The sequence below is a fragment of the Xiphophorus maculatus genome, chromosome 12 (assembly GCF_002775205.1).
Source record: "Xiphophorus maculatus strain JP 163 A chromosome 12, X_maculatus-5.0-male, whole genome shotgun sequence".
Classification (NCBI taxonomy): Eukaryota; Metazoa; Chordata; class Actinopteri; order Cyprinodontiformes; family Poeciliidae; genus Xiphophorus; species Xiphophorus maculatus.
Window position 1 is genome coordinate 29,432,959 of NC_036454.1, and position 21,557 is coordinate 29,454,515.

A 21,557-nucleotide genomic window follows, 5' to 3' on the forward strand; every position below is an offset into this window, starting at 1 on the left:
CCTTTATTCCATTATCCTCTCTAATGGCCTGTGCCAAGGGTTCAATGAATATTGCAAAAAGCGATGGGCTTAGACAACAACCCTGACGGGTTCCTCTGTGTAGTTGGAAGCTGTTTGTTAGGTGCCCATTGATTTTAACCCTGGCCCGTGGTTCATCATAAAGTGACCGCAAGCACCTAATAAACTGGTTATTAAAGCCCAGGCGTTCTAGTACCTTATATAGAAAGGTCCAGTTGACCCGATCAAAGGCCTTTTCTGCGTCTAGACTAATTAATGCGGCGTTGAGACCCTGCTTTTTGGTTTGGTCTAAGATATGTAATGTTCGTCTTATGCTGTCATGAGTTTGTCTGCCTTTGATGAATCCCGTCTGGTCTTCGTGTATTAGGTCTAACAAGTAATACTCCATTCTCCGAGAAATTATTGATGTAAAAATTTTATAATCGACATTCAGGATAGAGATTGGGCGATATGATTCACAGTATTCAACATTTTTCCCCTCTTTAGGGAGGACAGATATTACAGCCTCTCTCCAAGATGGTGGGATCTCAGCTCTGCTCAATGTCCAGTTCAAAGATTCGAGCAGGACAGGAGAAAGCTCCTTCCTGAACGTCTTGTACCATTCATTTGGAAATCCATCGCTGCCTGGGCTCTTATTACTTTTCAATTGTCCAATAACTGTATCTAATTCTTTCTGCGTAATGGGAGCAGATAGAGTTTTGTTTTGGATTAGACCAAGTGAGGGTAGATCCAAAGCTGCCAAATAATCCTCAATAGCAGTTACGTTAACTGGTCCTGGAGCAGAATATAGTGTTTTAAAGTAATTTTCAAAGGTCTTGTGTATTTTATCCATGTCATAGGTTAAGTTACCAGTAGAGGATTCTCTAATTTTGGTAATCGAATGCTTCAAATGGTGTTTACGAAGTTGTCTAGCTAAGATCCGTGTAGCTTTTGGGCCTGATTCATAAAATGTTTGTTTGCAGAAACGTAATTTTTCCTCAAGTTCCTCAAGTATCATATCATTTATTTTGTTTTTAGTTTTTGTTATTTGTTCTGAAAATCCTCCATTATTAGTCATTTGCTGTTTTAATTCTAATTTCCTCAATGTTTTTTCCAATTCATCGTATTTTAACCTTTTTATTTTTTTCAGATAAGCAGTTCTAGAAATTAGTCTCCCTCTCATTACTGCCTTGACAGTGTCCCAAACTAAGGTGGGATTTACCTGCCCATTATTATTGTCCTTTACACACTCCGTTATTTCTTTTCTAATTTCCTTTGTTGTGGTTTCATTATTAAGAATGCCTATATTTAGGCGCCATAATGTTGTTTTAGGCCTATTATACAAACCGATGGTCAGATAAATAATGTTGTGGTCTGAAATATCCGATGTTCCAATTAAGCATTCCTTCACTTTAGATCTATCAATGGTGTTCATCAGAAACAGGTCAATCCTGGAGTGGACCTTGTGAGTAGAAGAGTAATGAGTAAATTCTCTTTCTTTAATATGAAGATCCCTCCAAACATCAAACAGGCCCATCTCCCTGATCAGGATATTTAGATCTTTTGACCGACCAGTTTTTTGTTTCTTATGGCTAGTTGTATCTAGGACATAATTAGGGATTGTGTTCCAGTCTCCAGCACAAATAAGAACTCCTTCACTAAATGAGATAATGGTATCAAAGAACATCTTCAAGAAAGCCCTGTCGCTCTCTGGCGGTACATATATATTAGCAATTGTGACCACAACATCATCAATTCTCCCCTTTATTATAACAAATCTGCCCTCTTTATCTCCCTTCTCAGATATCAATTCAAAGTTCAATGAATTAGAAATTAGGGTGACTACCCCCCTCTTTCTACTATTTCTACAGGAGCTATAAAACGTGTTCAGGTAACCAAATGACTTAAACTTGTCATGTTCTTGTTTAGACATGTGTGTCTCTTGTAAAAGAGCGATTTGTATCCCATCTTTCTTCAATTTAGCTAAGACCCTTTTTCTTTTCACTGGACTATTCAAACCGTTTACATTCAAGGAAGCAATTTTTAAATTATATGACAGTAATGTATAGAAATACCTTGATTGATTTGGCCCCTGAATCCAGAACACGAACAATAACAAAACAAAACAAAACAAAACAGTAACAAACTGACTTCCAAGGTGAGGAGAAGCTCCCTCTTCTCACTCATGACCCCGTTGGCAAGTCGAGGGTTAAACCTCTCGAACTGAGAGGGCCCAAAAAGGACAGTAGAAGCGCCTTTAGGAAAAAACACGTCCATCCTATTAGTCCAACGTTGAAAAAAAAAACAACCAGTGTCCTCTCCCACCAAATAGAAAATCAGAGCCCAGTCAAAATAATGCTGCGTTATGTTATGTTATTCTGCCTATTTTCACTCGGCTATGCTCCGCTGGAAATCCTGCAGTTTGTTCTTGGCTCTCAGCGCAACCGCAGCGCCGGTGCTATCCGCCGGCTGCCAGCCCAGCCGCTCCCGGAGACTCCACTCCGCTCTGGATCCACCGTCAGCTGTTACCGGTTCCTCCGACTGGATTCCTCGTCTCTTCAGCTCGTTGTAGGCTTCCCGAGCGCTGGAATATGTGCGGGTTCCTGATTCCCAGTGGATCCTCATGTTGGTAAACGGTGTTTGGAAGCGGATGCCTTTCGCTTTGAGCGCTTTCTTGATAACGTTATATTCTCTGCGCTTCTTCACTATCTCAGGTGCATAATCGTGGTCGAAGTGAATAGTAGAAGAGCCCACCTGAATCTTGCCCTTTTTCCACACTTCTCTTAAGATCTTTTCCTTTGTGGAAAATTCCAGAAAATTGACAATAATCGCCCTCGGTGGTGAGTCGGGTGGGGGTTTAGTTGCCAGAGTGCGATGTGCGCGCTGTATGTTCAAGTCCAGGTCCTCCGGTAGTTGTAGCTGGCTTCTCAGAAACGTCTCGATATACTGTGTAGTTGAGTTCCCCTCCTTTCCCTCTGGTACCCCAAATACACGGACGTTGTTTCTTCTGGAGCGAGACTCTAAATCAAGCACCTTAAGCTGTGTTTTCCTCTGTTGTTCGATGCAGAAGCACAGCGCCTCGGTTGCCTCCTTTGCCCAGGTCTCCACTTGATGAACGCGGGCCTCCGCCTCGTCAACCCGCTCTGCCAGGCCCTGGACCTCAGTAGCAATATTGTCCAGCTTACCGTTGATCTCATGTCCCAGATGGTCAATATTTTGTTGCAGCTTTGCGTTATCACCCTTTAGAGCAGTCTTCAAATCATCGATAGCCTTAATTATTCCCTCCGAGTCCATGTTCGTTCCGGGGCTCTCAGCTTCCGAACTAGCCACGTTAGCTTGCTTCAGACACGTGTTAGCCTGAGCTACTTGGGCACTTTTATCCTGAGCTTTGGGCATTTTTGTCAATTTTTTATGGCTCGACATGTTTCTCCTTCCGTTCACAAATTATTTTATCTAAATAGTGACCAGATTAACGAGTTTTGAACGGAGTATTTTGAAATTAAGGTGGGAGAGAGGCTCTGACGCACCCGTCTACTCCATTTGCCGACATACACTCCAAACTCCACTGAAGTTTATTTCACCACTTCAGGTTGCAACAAAACACACTACAAACCATCTTTACAGTGAAACACTTTTGTGTAATTGGTTTTATTTTTTTCATCTCCCCCCACCCCTTCCCTCCAACTGCAATGGCACGACGACCCCCTAGGGGACACGCCCCACATTTTGGGAACCACTGGTCTAAGGAAACCCATCAGATCGCATGAAGTTATTGACCTGCAGCATACACCGCTCCTGGACCAGCAGGGGGCGACAGTGGAGAGGAAAAAAACTCTCCTTTAACAGGAAGAAACATCCAGCAGAGGTGGACAGACGTAAGACAGATGTAGCATTCAGGAGGACTGATGAGCTCCTCTGCCTTCATCCATTTAATGTCCTTTAATTTAACTTTCTTTTGGGATCAATAAATAATTTTTGAATTAGAATTACATTTTCTTCATCCAGTCAGTTGTTTATGCCTTACAGCTTTGACTGTGTCTGCAAAGTACTGAGCATAGAAACAAAGGAGTGACTTCAGTACTTATCTGTGTCAATGTTGCCAACTTACCATTCTGCATGCGATCTCTGGTAAGCCAGATGGCAAGTCCATCTCCGTTTAGGTTTTTCTTTCCGATGCCATGGATTTTAAAGTGAACTCTAAGTTCCCAATCCCTCAAGACGAACGGCTGCACCACAAAAAAATGAAGAGCAACAGAGGAGAACATGACCCTACCATACACATCAAAACCAATACTGGGGAAGGTTTTCTGCAGTGAAACTACAGTACATGTGTAGCAGCATATTGTGGTGGCACGGTTTGTCAGCAGCTGTGACAGAATGACGCAGGAAGTGGTTGGCTAACGTGGAAGCATGTGATGCAGCTGCAGACTTACGATCCGGCTCCACACCGCTCCCTGTCTGCTCTGCTGGTCTGGGGTCAGCCTCACATGGTCAGGCGTCACCATGGCGGTTCCCATCAGATCCCACTGGGAGGAGCTGGAGAAGCCCAGTCCTGCAGAAACAGGAAAGGTCGCCTTTCAACTGGAGCTGCACCCTTAATACTCGCTCTTTTTTTTTTTTTTTTTTTTTAAAGCGTTATATCAAATATCTTTTAGAAGTTTGTACAGTAGGATATCTGAACGAGAACGGCAGTTCCAAGGTCATCGCCTTTCATCCCTAACAAATAGAACAAATATCTGATTTTTACTAAACCCACAGGAGTTCATCCTTCACTTTTCCCACAGTAAAATTCAAGCACTTTTGAAGGTTACTTTAGAGATAAAAAACTATTAAAATGAACTAAAAGAAACATTATGCAATATAATTCATTTCTGTTATTAATAGTGTGATAACATTCGATATTCTATGGCAGGAAAAATAGAACAAAATTGTGTGTTTTCAAAATGTCTCTCACACACACCTTATACACCTGACTGGTAAGGGAACAAAACACTAATTTGACAAAAATAAAATTACCCCAATTTCAATAACATGTCTAAAAAAAATAAAACATAAGTTAACCTTAATTTCAGTTACACAGGTCAATAAGAAACTGAGCCATTAGGAATAATTAATATTTGCTACATTTTAAAAAGCCAAACAAATCATGCTAACCTTCCTGTTGAAATTTGATGCTAAACACAAAAAATAACAATCTCTAAAAGAAAAAACATATTCAAGTTTTCTGTTGTTTACAAATAGAAATAATTTTTGGTCATCCTATCTGAGCTAAAACAACAGAAGTTGGTTCCGATTTCACTTCAAACAGAGCACATTGAATTGCACAATGTTCATTTCTTTTGGAGAACAGAAAAAAGTAAACTTCAGTATTTGACGATCAGAACCAATCAACGTGAAATGATCTGACTCCGACATGGATGTTAACACCCCCTTAGTGAAACATCCACAGCGCTGATCAGTGAGACCAAATCAACCTACATCCGCCTGTGGAACCTGCACTGACTTTACTGGTTTCCGCCTGCTGAGATTTAATACCAGCTCTGCCGTTTAGTTAGGAGAGCAAAGTTCCTCTTAGTTAATTATTATCCGCTGCAGCTAATATGGCGAGCCGACAGGTCAGTCAACAAAGGAGCTCAGCGCTGAGTTTTGTCGGGAGGACATGTTGCTATTGTTGGTTGATATTAATAAGTTTGAAGCGGCTCCAAGCTGTCAGCCGCCGTGTTCGCTAGCGCTGCCAGTAAACTCACCTCGATACGGTTTCACCAGAGAAAACTCCCGCTTCAGAAAGTCCTCGAGAAACTCCTGCTGCTCTGCCTGCGTCAGGACGCAGAAAGCCACCAGGACGCAGAGTGACTGACGGAGGAGGTCCAACCGGAGCACTGAAAACACCGAACTTCTTAGTCGAGCCATGTTTAATTCGCTGACATTGGCTGCCATCTTTACGCTCCCACTTTAAATGGGTCACGTGGTTCTATTCGCGCCTGCGCGCTGGTGGCTGGGACTCATTTTAAATGACGGGTCAATGCCGCCGCCATGTTGGTCAGGGTCTTTTAAAACATAACTCTGTTTCGCAAATATTATCATGCCCATGGGTTATGGATGTATCCCAGACGTGTGTTTATAAAGTATTTTTTTGTATTAAGTCCTGCAGAAGATGTATTATTCTGAAATACAGAAAACAGATAGTTTAGTGCCAGTGGCGCCCCCAAGAGGGGAAAAAATCCTGATTATCCAGAGTCACTCTTTAATAAAAAAGTTTTTTTTTCATTATATGGTGGCCAGGATGAAGTCTACAAACACAAGTCTCCAGATGTGTGTGCATCGTCAGCGCCTCTCACTGATCAATATGCAAGCTGAAGGGTTTTTTTTTCATTATGAACTTTATGTAACAATGGTGTCCTGATCATCAGTGGATTAATTTGGAGTCAGCTCCTTCCTGAATGGGGTTCGTGGCCCAGGCTATCCTGAAGGGTCTTGTAAAGTAGTTGGTTCAATTAATGGACCAGTCCTGCTATCGACATATGATAGGAAGTGCCACATTTCTGTCAGGATCATTACAGTAATGGAGCACAGGGAAGTACCATAGTAGCTCCTTGGAGACATACAAAAAGACAAAAGCTGGAATAAGAGAACAAACATGAGGTGTTTATGATCAATCTGGGGCCTGGGGTCCTTAGCGCTTCCTGTCCATCTGTGTCTCCAGGGAATATATGACTCTCTTGCACCAGGAATGCTGGAGAATTCCAGCTGAACCATGAAACCCGAAACATCACTGTCTATCACTTCTCCGGACACCCACACACCACCATTTGTGTGGGGTATAATCCGCGGCAGAGACGGACACATGCCGCTCTGGGTTGAGTGGGGGGCAGAAACTGTGGCCCGGCTTACTGGGCAGATAGACGTGCAGGGCATTCTGGGCACAGTCGCCTCCTGCTGTGACAGACATCAACTGTAATCCATGTTTGCAAGGTCAAAAGATATTTTGATATCTGTTGGTCACCATGAGGTTTAGCATTCATCTTTATTAAAACTGTCTACACCTGTTACAATGTAAACAATTGGGCGCGAATGTTTCTCAGGGGAATGGGGGGCGGGTATCATTTCTTACCACCATGCACACACTCCATGGTGTCAGCAGGGCAGCCATGTGTCCCAAACAGGAAGGCAGTTTTAAAGGGGGCCTATAATGTATTTTCCAGGCACAAAGTGCCATTTTTTAGCACAGTCAGGTAACTATGTTACCTTCAGTTGACATAATAATGCTTTTTATTTCAAAGATGACTTACAATAAATGTGACTTTGCAGTTTGACTTTGTGAAATTGGGCCTCTGTCTCTTTAAGAAGCTTCTGTTTTTTTTTCTGACACTTTGGCCTCAGCAAGTCATCACAACAACGTTATTCTGTTATGCCGTTTACCACCCTTCATAGGAGCTGTGGACTGAGGTGTAGGTACTATGAAGAGCTTGTTTTCTAATTGCTGGAGCTGAGTGGGGAAGGAATAAAAAGCTGATTTAAAGGCCGCAGCTGCGAGGAGAAGCTTTGTGGAGCGAGAAAGAGCAAGCGTTAACGAATGGATTGCACGGGAGATTCAAGGATTACTTAAACATACATGAAAGAATCAAAACAACCAGGTTTTTGTTGAGGGAACTATATCATGAAATAAAGCTATGTCATGTTAGCTTCACCCCCATTTACAAATCTTATCAGGGTAAATGTTCCATATGATATTGTGATTTTTATCTTACCTGGATTTGAATAAATGCCCTGCATTGTGACCTGTCCAGGGTGACCCTGCCTCTCACCTGTTGACCCTAGGACAGTGGTGTCCAAAGTCGGTCCTGGAGGGCCGGCATCCTGCACGTTTTAGTTCTCTCCCTGGTGGTACCAACAACCTTTAGGTCTTCTAACGAGCCATCATTTGAGGCAGGTGCGTTAAACCAGGGAGAGAACTAAAACATGCAGGCTGCCGGCCCTCCAGGACCGACTTTGGACACCCCTGCCCTAGGAGATAGGCACCAGCAGCCCTCACAACCCCACCTTGGATAAGGGTCTAAGATAACGGATGGATGGATTTTAATAAATGTAAACTTTTGAATGTGAATGTAATTTAAACAATTCTCTCATTACTTTGACATTTTCAAATAGAAACACAGTTGATCCAGGTGTTCGCTGTGTTCTCTGGTCCTGGGGATACAGCCAGTCAGCACAAAGGAAAATGAATGGTACTCCTGGATTGGACGCTTAGCAGCCAATAGCGTGTCAAGTAGCAACGCACTTTGGTATTTCAGCTTCCCCAGCTGCATTTTCTTTGAAATATTTTACATATGGTCTACAAAAAAAACAAAAAAAACCCCCAACTGTGAATAGGCAAATTTTTTGCTAACAATGAGGAATTGCGTTCTTCAGAAAATTTCAGAAATAGGTGGGGGTCCACTCCGTGCTAACACCCCTAAATCAGTTAAGGTTAACCTTATTTTAATGACATGAGGTGATTAGAAAAAGGTTTCCTTTCCGCATAGCATGTGGAAATATCTGACTTATACTTCTTAAAATGCTCTCTAAGCTAATTCATTTGTATGAAATGCTGAGGATATCCAATGTCAAACTTTTAGTTTTGTTTTATGTTGTGTTCAGCTTTTCAAAACGTGAGCCGACAGCTTTAAATCATCTGAAAAGTGGAGGCTGTCAGAAGCAGCCATATCACCGTTTATGAGGTAAACCTGACACAGTGTGGAATGACGAGCTAAATCCAACATGGCGCTGACTGCCCCTACCCTCCATCACCACACACACACACACACACACACACACACACACACACACACACACACACACACACACACACACACACACACACACACACACACACACACACACACACACACACACACACACACACACACACCCCTGCTGGGTGAGACAGTGAAAGATTAAATAATGAGGAGACCTTAATGCTTCCTCTGGCAGGATCGGCTGCTGTTAATGAACAACCACTTCTAGCCGACGATAAGTGTCTCCTTAAGCAGTGCGGACATTAGCAGCAGGAAAACACCTTTGGACATAAATATTCACACTATTCAAATCAACTGACCTGAGGGAATATCGTCACATCAGTCAGTGGAGCTGAAATACAGTCGCAGCTCGTTTCAGACGCACTTAGGGTCTCTTTATCCCCCCACCTCCTTACAGTTTGTGCTGACATAAAAGAAAACAGATCCTCCCTAGTGAAACTCTTCTTCTTGCTTGGTGTTAACTGGACACATTTCCTGATAATATACCCACCAATATGAGTGGCTGGCTGGCTGGATTTAGGAGGTGATATTTCTGGGACATACTTTGTGAAAAATACAACAAAAAACTCCTAATTTTTATATGCAGTCAGTTAGTGTCTTGTTTGTGGCAGTTTCAGGTTTTTTTTTTTTTTGCTAAACTTCCTGTTTCTGAAAAGTTTATCAGAGAGGATGGGTCATTCCTGGATGTTTTCCTCAGACATGCCGGCATCATGTCACAGATGCAGAGCGCTGCAACCTGAATGAGCGCTGAGCAAAACTTGCAAATGCAGAGTTTGCTTCTCCTTAAAAAAAAAATCGACTTTGTTGCTACTCCAGAAAATTAGCAACAGTATGCCAACATCTTTTAATTATCTTGAAAGTGTTGAGTTTACAACGTTGAGCCTCTGAACGCTCGAACAAAAGACAGGTGGATGAGTTGTTAGGAGGGCTAAGAGCTCTCCATCACTTCAAGCATCTTCTTTTAAAGGCATTCAGTAAAATCTGCTGAAACATGGAGTAGATTGTCTGCAGAAACATCTCCCACCCCATCTTTAACTGTTATTTTTATTAGCTGAGCAAACAGGCTGTTAGTCCAACATGGTACGTATTTCATCCCTCCGCAGGTTAAATAGTAAGCAAAATAACCTTTTACTGCAAAACTTTCAGAAGTAGCAAGAGATATCCAGATATCGTATCACCGATTGATTATTTCTCCAGGAAGAGAGATCCAAGAATGTGTGAGCTTACGTTGCAGTAATCTAAAAATCCTAACAAGCATAATGGAAATAAAAATGCAAATACTTGCAACGGCATAGAATCCAAACACAACCTGTCACGTTCCAATAGGATTTAATAAAAGGGCGTCCATTTGCCATTTGCGGTACCAGATTTAGTGCGGCCCCTGAAAGAGACAAATTTCTCTCGCCAATTCAATTTGGACAAAACTCTTGAAAAGGTTTTCAAATAAAGAGCGACCAAAGTCATGATTTTATTGCTCAGAGAACAATTGTCAGTTTCAGTCAAGCCCAAAACCATTTAGTGGTGGTTGCCTTTCTTTCAGTATAGAAATGTTTTTGAAGTTTTGAATGATTCACATATTCCTTTCCTACAAAAAATATAAGACTATTTTCCTTGTGGAATTAAAATAGTTCATGCTTAGTTGTTGTTGTTGTTGTTGTTGTTGAGCAGAGAAAAAAAATCTCAGTAAAACATTTGGTGTTTTAGTTAAGACAAAACAACAACATTGGGCATCCTTGAGTTGTTGCTGAGTTTTGCCCATGTAACAAAAAGTTTGGACTCCGCTGCTTTAACAGATCATTCTGCATGACTACTTGATTGAGTTTATTCACTAGTGGTGGTGCAAGGGATTAGACCGACTGAATTCAGTCACTTTCAACGTACAGACCCACTTAATAAATTAGAATATTGTTTTGGTAAATATAATCTGACAAAAAAATCAGAACTAATGTACCAATAGATTAACTATTGGTTGGCTAGACTGGGTAATGGTAGGCAGCAATTTCAAACTTACAAACATCTTCTTATGACTCTTATGGTGAAAACTTATGTTTTTTGCACTGTCTTGTTAGATTTCTTTTTCACATTATTGGACAAAAATGTACAAAGCCAACAGCATTAACAAACAGCACATCAAAAGCCATGAGAAAATATATTTAGATAGTCTGTTGTGAAAAAAAATCGCAAGATAAATTTAAGCAAGATAAGTAGAAATGCATATTTTTTAGGAAAAATACTAAATAAATGATTCTAGGGAAAAAAATCAAAGAAGGAAAAAAACATAAACACCATAAATGACTAAATAAAAACAAAAAAATAATAATTTAAAAAGATCTACCCAATGGTTTCAGAAAAAATATTTGCTGTAATTAGAAAGAAACATGTTGCTCTTTTTTATTATTAATCAGTTGATCAATTCAACATAGATGTTAGTTTTGATAGAATAATATTAGGTATCAAGTTTGCAAACTTTCATTTGTGAATCAAAAATTTTGCATATTTAATGACAAAATGAAGCATGGGTTCAAAATGACAGTTTTCAGAGTCACTGCAATAGCAGATAACATTCCTGAGTCTTAACATCCATACAATATCAATAAAATGGAAAAAGTGATATTCAAGGTCATTCCTAAATATTCTGTTTTTTGGACACAAACAGCTGCTTTGCGGCACTGCTGGTAATTAATGTAAATGACCATTTTACATGAATGTGTCTTTACCATTGTTTTAGTTATTATATTATTGGCCTTGTTATCACGAGACAAGATTATCCCATTTCATGAGGCATTTTAAGTTAAAAGAAAAAGGTTTCCAAGATGGCTGCGCAGATCTCTTTCAGCAGCAACGACTTGCAGAGAGCCAAATGTTTGGAACGCATAAAGCAACAGTGACTCTCCTGTGGGAGCATCACTTTTACAGTTTAACAACCGGCCTTCAATCTGTCTCTCCTCTCAATAAGCTAATAGGTCTAATGTGTCTAAATTGATTTCTGGGAGCCGTCAGCCTCGTCTTTCCTCCTGTCTCTTCCTCTTTCTTTGCTACAGATTAGGGCTGTAAATCTAATCTGATTTACAGCCCAGATTAGACGTTTTTCACCCAAGCTTTGGGTTAGCGTTAGGCTTGCTGTGCAGGCAGACCTCACCCAGACACCTGATCTAAATAAAAAAAATTAAAAAAAGTGTAGCTTGGCGTTTTACAGGCATATAAAGTAGCAATCTTTATTTATTTATTGGGAATGTGGAAAAGCATCTGCAAGCTCCTGATGTGATAGACTCCACTCTTTAATTAAGGTTTGTGTCGTCACCAAGCCAGACCTCTGCGACCATCAGGGTTATTGTGGAGAAAAGATAAAGACGAGGAGTAAATTAATAAATATCAGAAATTTCTAGATTTCTTCTACATATTTAGGAAGAAAAAAAAAGATGTTTAAAAGTCATAAATTTGCACACACACAATAAAAAGAAATCCACGATTAAAGGCAGAAAATTACTATTTAGAAAATAAGATATTTTCTGGCATTAAAAAGTTGCAAACTTGTAAAACAAAACAGTTTTTGAGAATATTATTATAAAGTCAAAGTAAAGTTTCATTTTCATGTTAAAACCAAATAAAGAGCTGATATTTAATATTAGGAAAAACATGAACCCGGCCATGTGCTGTGAGCCATTTTTTAATTGTGATGTCATGAATATTTTTACTCATGTATTTTCTTATACCCAGGGTCGTTCTGTCAAATCACTATGTAAACACACTGGCCAGTTTATTAGGTACTCTTTGCTGTCATGACATCAAGTTGCCTTCAGCTGAACTGCCTACAGTCATATCACCTCAAAACCATACAAATATGTACAGAAGAACATCCTAGATGCTTTCAGACACAAAGCTGTATGGACAGAAATGTCTCAGATATAAAAATGCAAAAAATTTACTTTTAAATAAAATAAACATTTTCAGTTCGCTTTGTTTCAAGTAGTTCTTTCTTTGACCTTTCAACTCACTGTTCCCTTTGCAGTTTGATTGACTGGTTATGAAGCACGCAGCATCGATTATCACCCACTTCTGAATTAATTCATACACATAGTCATATAGAACCCTGCTTGTTCTCAGTTTACTGATGAGATGACTTGTGACCACTCTGTTTGTCCATCACATAAAGTAAAAAAAAAAAACCCAATAAAATATCAAAGTTTGTGGATGTAATCTGACAAGATTGTAACCTTCCTAAAATAATAGCCACCAGATGGCTAAAAAGACTTAGTCATTATTATAAGGAAGTGACAACATGAGAGTTTGAGTGTCTAATGGGCAGCACAAATGTCGTAACCTGGCCATTGCTGCTTGATTCTCGTCTCTCTTCACAGCACAGCACATGTATTTCTCCTATTGACTTGGATTCCTCTAGTATAATTTCTACCAGAACAGGATAAGTTGCAAACGATGAGACTGATTTTCCTCGCTGTAGTTTTAGCGATGGCAGCAGAGCAAGTGAACGAAGCTGTTCTGTCTGTGTTGGTCGCGCTTCCAAATACTGAATCGAAACTAACAGGCATCTGGTTTGGGTCAGCACTGCTCTGTTCACAGTGCCGGATGGTTGCTTACACCACAGACAATTTCTGTTAAGCTTCATAGGGTCCAGCTGATACATTACATACCTTGTGGACAAAGTTTCAGACCTCGGAGGCCACGCCTCCAGGAAGCAATCATTTCTCAGAGGGTTCAGACCCTCTGGATGAAGTAAAGCATAGAACAGAGGGGTTTGTTTTTACCACACTGCAAAAACTGTATCGATAATAGTTAATATTGGTTAACTATCATCAAAAATTTAGAATTAAAATAGAAGTCTTTGAATCAGAGGATTTTTTACCAATAATCTGCCTGGGCTTTTAAACCATTGCTGCCTGGTAGAAGTTTTCACCCAGCTCAGGCGCCACCGTTCTGTGAAAGGAATTTCCCTTCCCACCACACCGGCGTCCCTCTGAACGCCCCGCCGTATCAGCCCAGCCGTGTGGAGCTTTGACCGGGGAGTGTGTTACTGGGCGCCGACCCAGAGGAGATGTGCAGGTTGATCCTCGGGGACAGCCTGTGGGCCAAGCCCACAAATAACAGCAAGGCGTCCTGTTTACCAGGACTCTCCAGCCTGCCTCAGATTACCGCCTGGCACTTTGAAGATGGCTGACGGTCAGGCAGGGATTTCCCCTCCGCTTCCCCGCCAGAAAAAGACTGAGTCATCACCCGCTTTACCACCCGCTGCATATCTTTAATGACATTTGAAAAAAAATAAAAAAATAGGTATGCTGATTTAGAAACCAGATAAAAGAGGCCTCAAAGATCTGTGACAAAAGTTTCACAGTGAGGCGATTCCTAATTTCACAGTGATGTCAGCAGAGTAACACAAGTTTTAGCTGACTTTAGAAAAAGGGCAGTTCCTCTCCAAGTCTTTGCTTCATCAAAGGCAGGAGGCTCAGTTCTGGGGTTTTGTTACAGCACAGTTAATAAGATGAACAAAACTGATTATTATGTCTAATACCAATGCTTTACAGCCAAGGGGGCAAAAGGAGGACACTTGTAGATGTTGATATAGGAGCTGGTACTGGACTGAAGTATAAAGATTCAAGGCGTCCAAGCTATTTAAAACATGGACTCTGAACCGTCTCAGAGCCAAATTCATCCAGCATCTCCTGCTCTGTGTTGCCGTACCAGGAGACCAGTATAACCAAGTCCGAGTCCATTAGCATAACTTCATTTTCCAGACTTTTTTCTCAGGTTTAAATCAAGTTAGTGAACCAGGGCTGCACAGTAGGTAGCACAGCTGCCTAGCAACAAGAAGGACCTGGATAGGTAGATAGGTAGGCAGGTTGGTTTTATTAGTCCAACTCCTCGCATCAAAGAACAATCAATATTAATAAAAAAAATTAAGAGTATATAAAAAACATAAAAGGACTCCTAACCTTTTTAATTATTAATCCTAATTCTTCCCAGTCGGACATTTTGAACTCTGACATCCTCATCAGAGGTCACTGAAGTTCCTCCACTGAGTGGAATAAACAGTGAGATGATAAAAAATGATGCTGTATGAAAATACATGAGGTTCTCTTAATGACTTTTGTTCATGATTCAGAACCACTTTCCTCTTCTGATAACATTGACCTTTCACCTGTAAGGTAGATAGCACATTGACCCTTTGGTTCAATAATGTTCATAAAGTCAACAAAGAGATTATATTTCATAAAGTCTTAAAGTCTGAGTTTTGCTCCTGAGATTTAATTGATTTTCATTAAAAGCGTTGCTTAATATTGCAAAGTTAGTTTGTTTCTCATAAACCCAATTATCTTAATTCATTGATAAATTACAAATAAAAATCTATCACAGCTGTATGAATTTGCGATTAGAACCGCCGCCTCGTACCAAATAGGTCCTGGGTTTAAATCCTAGCTACAACATTTCTTTGTGGATCCAAAATATCAATAATATTGATACAAAACTGCAGTCAGTATTGGCTCAATACTAACGTGATAAGAAATTTGAGAGCAAAGTACAGTAACCCTCATTTTGTAGAGTATATTTCAGGAAACACCTCCTCTTCACAGAACATCATCCAAACAGTTTGTTTTTTTAATCAAATGAAATATTGACTATTTTAAGCTGACTTCTTGCTGCGCGCCATTTCCTCATGGTGACCCCTCCCTACCCACCAAGACCCTGTAGCTTTTATTAAGGGCGGCTGGCCTGGTAGTGACGCGCATCACGGAAAGTTCCCGGAACATTCTTGCGCTGCCGCGGACCACTGAGCATTAAAAGCCTGTAACCAAACCCAGAGTCTATCCTGTCGGGACAACCGCTGGCAGAGGGCATTCCCTCTGCGCCGAGCCGAGAAACTTTCTAACGCAGCACGTTGTGCGGGAGGAAATACCACGAAGCAATTTTCTTTTAATCTGCATTAAGAAGAAACCACACCCACTGCTGGGATTCACTCTGAGGCTGGACACGGGAGGGAGGACAGCATCGCGGCGCACAGACTGATCTGTGAGTAGGAGCGACTGACCAAAGTAGACATTATCAAGTTTTATCTAGTATTATTAGTTTAGGACTTTCTACATTAACTTTAAAAAAAAAATCAATAAATAAACATTTTTCCGTTTAGGATTCCATGCTGCGTAAAAGTTCCAACCAATCAGAGTCGTGCGTAAAAGTTGCTTTTGGAGAACATGCGCAGCTTTTGCGTCCCAGAGGCCGCTCAAAGTTTTCCATCGGGAGTTGGGACTCTCCTGTCAGAACCGGCTCTGTTGCTCGCTCCCACTCCGACCTCCAGAAGGCTGACCCATCCCGAGCCGCGGCGGGGTTTGGCGTGCTGCGGGCCTGAACTCCTGGACAGCGCTGACACAGCTGAGGAGGAGCCCAGGGTGTCTCTGGAAGCTGCTGACCTTTGGAAGCATTTCCACACACACGGCACGGAGATGGTCATCACTAAATCAGGGAGGTAAATAAATAGTCCAGGCTTACGCATGCGGGCCGGAGCGCGGTGTAATGTCTCGTGGTGAATCTCCTCTTCTGCCCTCGCAGGCGCATGTTCCCGCCGCTCAGAGCCAGGTGTACGGGCATGAACAGGAAGGCCAAGTACATCCTGCTGATGGACATCGTGGCCGCGGATGATTGCAGGTATAAGTTCCACAACTCGCGCTGGACGGTGGCCGGGAAGGCGGACCCGGAGATGCCCAGGCGCATGTACATCCACCCGGACAGTCCTGCCACAGGAGAACAGTGGATGTCCAAAGCGGTGAACTTCCACAAGCTGAAACTGACCAACAACATCTCCGACAACCATGGATTTGTAAGTTTTACTTTCAGCGCTTTTAACAAAAAGTTACAGCAGTCGATATTCCCTTCAGGTTTAGAAGTTCCCGATTTGTAACGTATGCTTATCATACACACACCTGTGGAGAGGGTGTGTGTATACGCCAGCGAGCTCTCGAACGCCACCTAGAAGGAAACCAGAGGAACTGCCGAAGCCGCAGATCCTGACAGTAATTGATTACGCTTCAAGTACAAGTCAAAACCGGTGGGTTTTCAGCTGAGATTTAAAGGAAGTCAGCTGTTTTACAGTTTTCTGGAAGTCTGTTCCAGATTTGTGGTGCATAGAAGCTGAATGCTGCTTCTCCTCGACTAGACATAAGAATCCTATTAAGACTAGAGTGACTAAGAAAGGACTAGACACAAGAAATAAACATAACTAGAATCATTGAGAAGGAACTGGAGTAAAAGTGGATAAAGGCGGAACTAATAGAAATAAGAAACCGAGGAACGCAAATAATAACAAAACAAACTGACAAAACCAAAGATCCGGACAAAAGGCCCCCAAAAAACTGAACTGATTTGATTTGTTCTTCATCCGTCTTGCACAGACAATTCTGAACTCGATGCACAAATACCAGCCGCGGTTCCACATAGTGAAGGCCAATGACATCCTCAGGCTTCCGTGCAGCACCTTCAGGACCTACGTTTTCGCTGAGACGCAGTTCATCGCCGTGACGGCGTACCAGAACGACAAGGTGAGAGTCTGAACCGTCAGCCGGTTCATTCTGCTGAAATCGGTTCAATTTTTTAGGTGACAGGAGCTGGTCCTGTATTCGGTGGGTTGCCAGTTTGAATCTGAGTTGTTGTTGTTGCAAGACACTTCCCCCAGCTGGCCTGTTGGTGAAGGTCAGAGGCAACGCGTTGCAGGCATCAATTTCCAAATAAGTGAACATTAAATATCTCGTCTTTGTAGTGAATTCAACTGAATAATATTCTGTTTTTTATTCATTTTTTTTACACCCCACCTTCATTGGAATTTTGGTTGTACAAGTTAATCACCATAATTACATAATTTCTAAAGACGTGTCTGCATTTCACATATGATCAGATCACACAGCTGAAAATTGACAACAACCCTTTTGCGAAAGGATTCCGGGACACGGGGAACGGACGGAGAGAGAAGAGGTGAGATGGAGATGCAGCGTTAGATATTTACACGCAGACTGGAGTTGACCTACGAACCTGGAAGGGTTCCTCAGTCCTTCCTTAGTTCCTCAGTCTGAAGACAGATGGACAGAAAAATATTTCTATATTTGCCTAAAATAAGGAAGTGAGGTCTTGCTTATATTAAAATTCAGCTTTAGTCTCTGCAGCACTATTTCATTTTAATGGAATAATGTAAATAATGAATTTCCAATACTTAATTGAACACAGTAGATAATAATTTACAGTAAGAAGCAGTCAGCATAGCTTACAAAGCTAATGATAATAAACAGCAGATAGAAAAAAATAGAAATGGAAAAAATACTTTTAGGAGTAGTTTTACTTCATAATACTTTGCACTTTTACTTGACTAATATTACAAAGCACTGTTACTCTTTTAAAAGATGTATACATTTTTTCATTCATGGAAATAAAAATGTTCCTTCATGGAAATAAAATATTTTCTTCTTTTGTTTGCTTAATTTAGTTCTTTTTTTTCTGCAAATAAATCCCTCTGGAATTATGTGAACTGAATTACTTAAAGTGCAGATAGTGCTTAGGTAGTAAGTTCCATGTTTAACCTCTGACCAATAGCAGATTTTAAAATACTTTAACTTTTTATATCACGGAAAATATTGTGGGTTTTTTTCTTCATCAGGAAGGTCCAGCAGTCTGGACAAAGGTGCAGAGAGGCGGCGGATGGGCAGCGTGCTCCGGTAGCTCACTGCGGTGACGTCAGGTCTTCAGGTGCGGAAATCTTTCAGTCAGTTTGTGAGACTTTCCCTAACCGGCGCCTTTTGTTCCCACCAGATGCTTACACGAGTGACAGCGACAAAAGCTTTAACAGTGAGGAGTGCCCCGAACCGAAGCTGTTTAGAAGTTACCATGGAGACCAGCCGGGGATTTCCTTCACAGCAGAGACTCTGCAGGCCTCCCACCCAACAGAAAACTCAGTCAGAAGCGACGTAACGCACGGCACGCAGGACTCAGGCAGGGAGCGCTCACTCTGCAGCAGCTTTGCACCCAGCTGTGTTTACTCCCCGGACTTTAACCGACACCTGTTGGATGTGAACGCCTTGGGCCATCTCCTCCATTTGACACAAGTAAACAGCTGGTACAGATGTGCCGCTGATGGAGGCGTGCGGTGTGGTTTCAGACCGGCAGCGCCTGCTGGGACTCCGCTGTCGGTCGCCCTCAAGCAGCACACAGGGCTCCAGGTACGAGGCGGCCAACCAAAGGCTTTCACTGGGGGAGGCAGGAATCTAGCTAAAACACTATCTGACAGAGCACTGTTGCTAGAGCAAGAAGGTCCTGGGTTCAAATCCCAGCCTGGGGTCTGTCTGCGTAGAATTTGCATGTTCTCCCTGTGCATACATTGGTTCTCTCCGGGTACTCCGGCTTCCTGAAACAAGACTGTTAGGTGAACTGGGTTTGTGTCTCTGTGTGTCTGGTGACCGGCTCAGGAGGGTCAGTCACCTTTATTGGATCCTTTAGAAATGAAAATGTGATGTAAACATTCAGGCGCCTGGTCAGCAAACACCACACACCTCAGTCAGGTCAGGGAGAATGTTTGTCTCGCAAAGTAAATTCAGACAGAGAATACTACTTTTTTTTATCACACTAGTATCCTGATTACTTTTTTGTACTCTTACTAATAAAAAAATAAATCAAGGCCATTTGTAAAAAAATTCTATGGCATGTTTTACAAAACCGTAATTTAAATGGGCAGTATTATGTATTTTTCAGACACATTGTGCTATAAATGTGTCTGAAAAATACACAGACACATATATTATCAAGCAACTATGTTTACTTCAATTGTTATAAAAATTATACACGTACCAAACAAGACTTAAAAGAAATTTTACTTTGCCTTGAAATTGGGCCTCTGCTTCTTTAAGAAGCTCCTCCTCTTTCCGACACGCCGCCTTCAGAATGTCATCACAACAGTGCTCCTCCATTATGTCCATCACAACTGTTCTTGGACTGAGTAGTAGTTCGTGTGACGAGCTCAACAGATGCGCAGCTCCACCAGGTGTTCGCTAATTGCTGCCGCTAGTCTGGAGGAGCTGAGTGGAAAAGTGGCAGGGTTGGGGGTAGGAAGGCGGGGCTTTGTGAGATCAAACGTTTAGGCGCCCATGAATGGTTGCCATGGGAGATTAAAGGATTTCTCAAATATGCAAGAAAGAATCAAAGCAACACTCCAGGTATGTTTTTGATGAGGGATTAACATTATAATGATGTAAAGCTAAAAAAAAAATAGACTTTACATAATGCTCCCCCCTTAAAGCGTTAGAGTTAAATAGTTTTAAGGTTTATTTTTCCTGGGTTCTGAGGAACTAAATAGAAAGGTAACATAAATCTATTTTTGATTCTTGAACCGAAACAATAATTGGTTTATTATCGAGTTATAAAAGCTTAATAACCTTTTGAAATCTGCTCACTGGAGGTGACTGAATCCTTTTCTTTGGTCAGCAGCCCAGTCTGTTCAGCCTCTGGGTGGCAGAGCTCAGCGGGCATCTCTAACTTCATTATTAGCGCTGGGGCTAAAATTGGATACAAACAAAAATGATAATGATTAAAAACTGCAGATAATTTATAGTCATTTTTAAGTAAGATTAGCAGCCTAAATCAAGTTAGAATTTATTCATTTGCAAATGAAATGTGTACTTTTTAAAGCTGATGTTTAATTCCCTCCACATTTGCCTTATCCAGTGTTTTAATCTGATCTAACTGTAAATTGTGGATTAAAAGCCTTTAAGTCACGTGGCAAACACTTCACAATGTTTTTTTTTTACTTCTACCATGCAGGATGTGATGAGCTTCCCACCATACGGAGGCTTTCTCTTCTACCCGTACTCCCCCATGAGTTTGTCAGTCCGGCACCAGATCCCGGTCACGCAGTCCAGACTGGATCCCAGTTCCTCTCCCAGAGGTTCTGCACAGAGTCTATTCTCCTCTCCGGTTTTATCCTCATCTGTTCCCCCATCAAAGGAAAGCAGTGTCACCTCCTACAAGCCAGAGTTACCAGCAGGGGGAGAACTCTGACTCAGATTCCGACCGATCTGCTGGGACTAAACGTGATTTGATGTCCCAGTCCTCCGCGCCACCTGCAGCGTAGACTCAGAGGATGAACGAAAGGCGTTCTCTTAGACGCTGCATGAGCTGAATGACAGTAATCTCCTTCATGTTCAAAATTGTTGTTTCCATTGATTGATTTTCAAATGATCTCCGATGCAATAAAAAGAAAAACTAAAGAAGAAACAAAAAAAGTTTGAAATAAAATATCTGGGTTGCTTGCAAACAAAAGCACCACCTACAAAATGCATCAGTGGACATGTTAGCTCTGATCCCCACAAATGGTAACTGTTCAAGAGGGTCCCCTGTTTTTTTAGTAGCATCTGGGTAAATGCAATCTAAGATGACTAACAATACCTCACATGTTATATATAGTGTCATAATTTATTAATTATTTAAATCAACTATGCAAAATGTGGGAACAGCGTCTGAACATCTAATTTCACTCTGGTTGAAAACAGTAACAACAACTTCATTTCATTGGCTCTGCTGTATTACTATGGAAACAACTCTTGATACCATAAACCTGAACTCAATGTGGTAGAAAATGATACGCTGAATATAATTGCCAGCTATGTATGTAGGATGTTTATTTGGAAAACAATTTTAAATTCCTTTCTAATATTTTAATACTTCGTATTGGGCAACCAAATAAAATTGCAGTAAGTAACATTGAATTTTGTAATGTGTGTTATG

The 21,557-nt window shown here is 41.4% G+C and overlaps 2 protein-coding genes across 3 annotated transcripts in view; one reads left to right on the forward strand and one right to left on the reverse strand.

Moving 5' to 3' along the window:
- LOC102238270 (VIP36-like protein) overlaps nucleotides 1-5,973 on the reverse strand; it is a 31,075-nt gene extending 25,102 nt beyond the window's left edge. The window contains exons 1-3 of the mRNA XM_023343641.1: nucleotides 5,745-5,973; nucleotides 4,431-4,549; nucleotides 4,106-4,223 (exon numbers count right to left, since the gene is read on the reverse strand). Coding sequence (XP_023199409.1) covers nucleotides 4,106-4,223; nucleotides 4,431-4,549; nucleotides 5,745-5,934 — 427 coding nt within the window. The 5' untranslated portion in view covers nucleotides 5,935-5,973. The remainder of the gene's footprint in view (nucleotides 1-4,105; nucleotides 4,224-4,430; nucleotides 4,550-5,744) is intronic.
- Nucleotides 5,974-15,551: 9,578 nt separating this feature from the next.
- LOC102221328 (T-box transcription factor TBX2-like) lies at nucleotides 15,552-21,557 on the forward strand. 2 transcript variants are annotated; one of them, XM_005806611.2, is made up of 8 exons: nucleotides 15,552-15,812; nucleotides 15,931-16,266; nucleotides 16,350-16,617; nucleotides 17,189-17,335; nucleotides 17,689-17,765; nucleotides 18,442-18,530; nucleotides 18,594-19,000; nucleotides 20,595-21,557. In XM_005806611.2, the coding sequence occupies exons 2-8, from the start codon at nucleotides 15,995-15,997 to the stop codon at nucleotides 20,829-20,831; spliced, it is 1,497 nt and encodes a 498-aa protein (XP_005806668.2). In that variant the 5' UTR covers nucleotides 15,552-15,812; nucleotides 15,931-15,994; the 3' UTR covers nucleotides 20,832-21,557. The 2 variants fall into 2 exon arrangements, with proteins under 2 accessions (XP_005806668.2, XP_023198750.1); XM_023342982.1 differs by having other exon boundaries at nucleotides 18,442-19,000.

Excerpts from the sequence above, each read along its gene's own strand:
- LOC102221328 (XM_023342982.1), top strand. The coding sequence starts at position 15,995 with ATGCGCAGCTTTTGCGTCCCAGAGGCCGCTCAAAGTTTTCCATCGGGA. Across the intron at positions 16,267-16,349 it reads GTCATCACTAAATCAGGGAG|GCGCATGTTCCCGCCGCTCA; the intron begins GTAAATAAATAG and ends CTGCCCTCGCAG. Across the intron at positions 17,336-17,688 it reads CGGCGTACCAGAACGACAAG|ATCACACAGCTGAAAATTGA; the intron begins GTGAGAGTCTGA and ends ACATATGATCAG.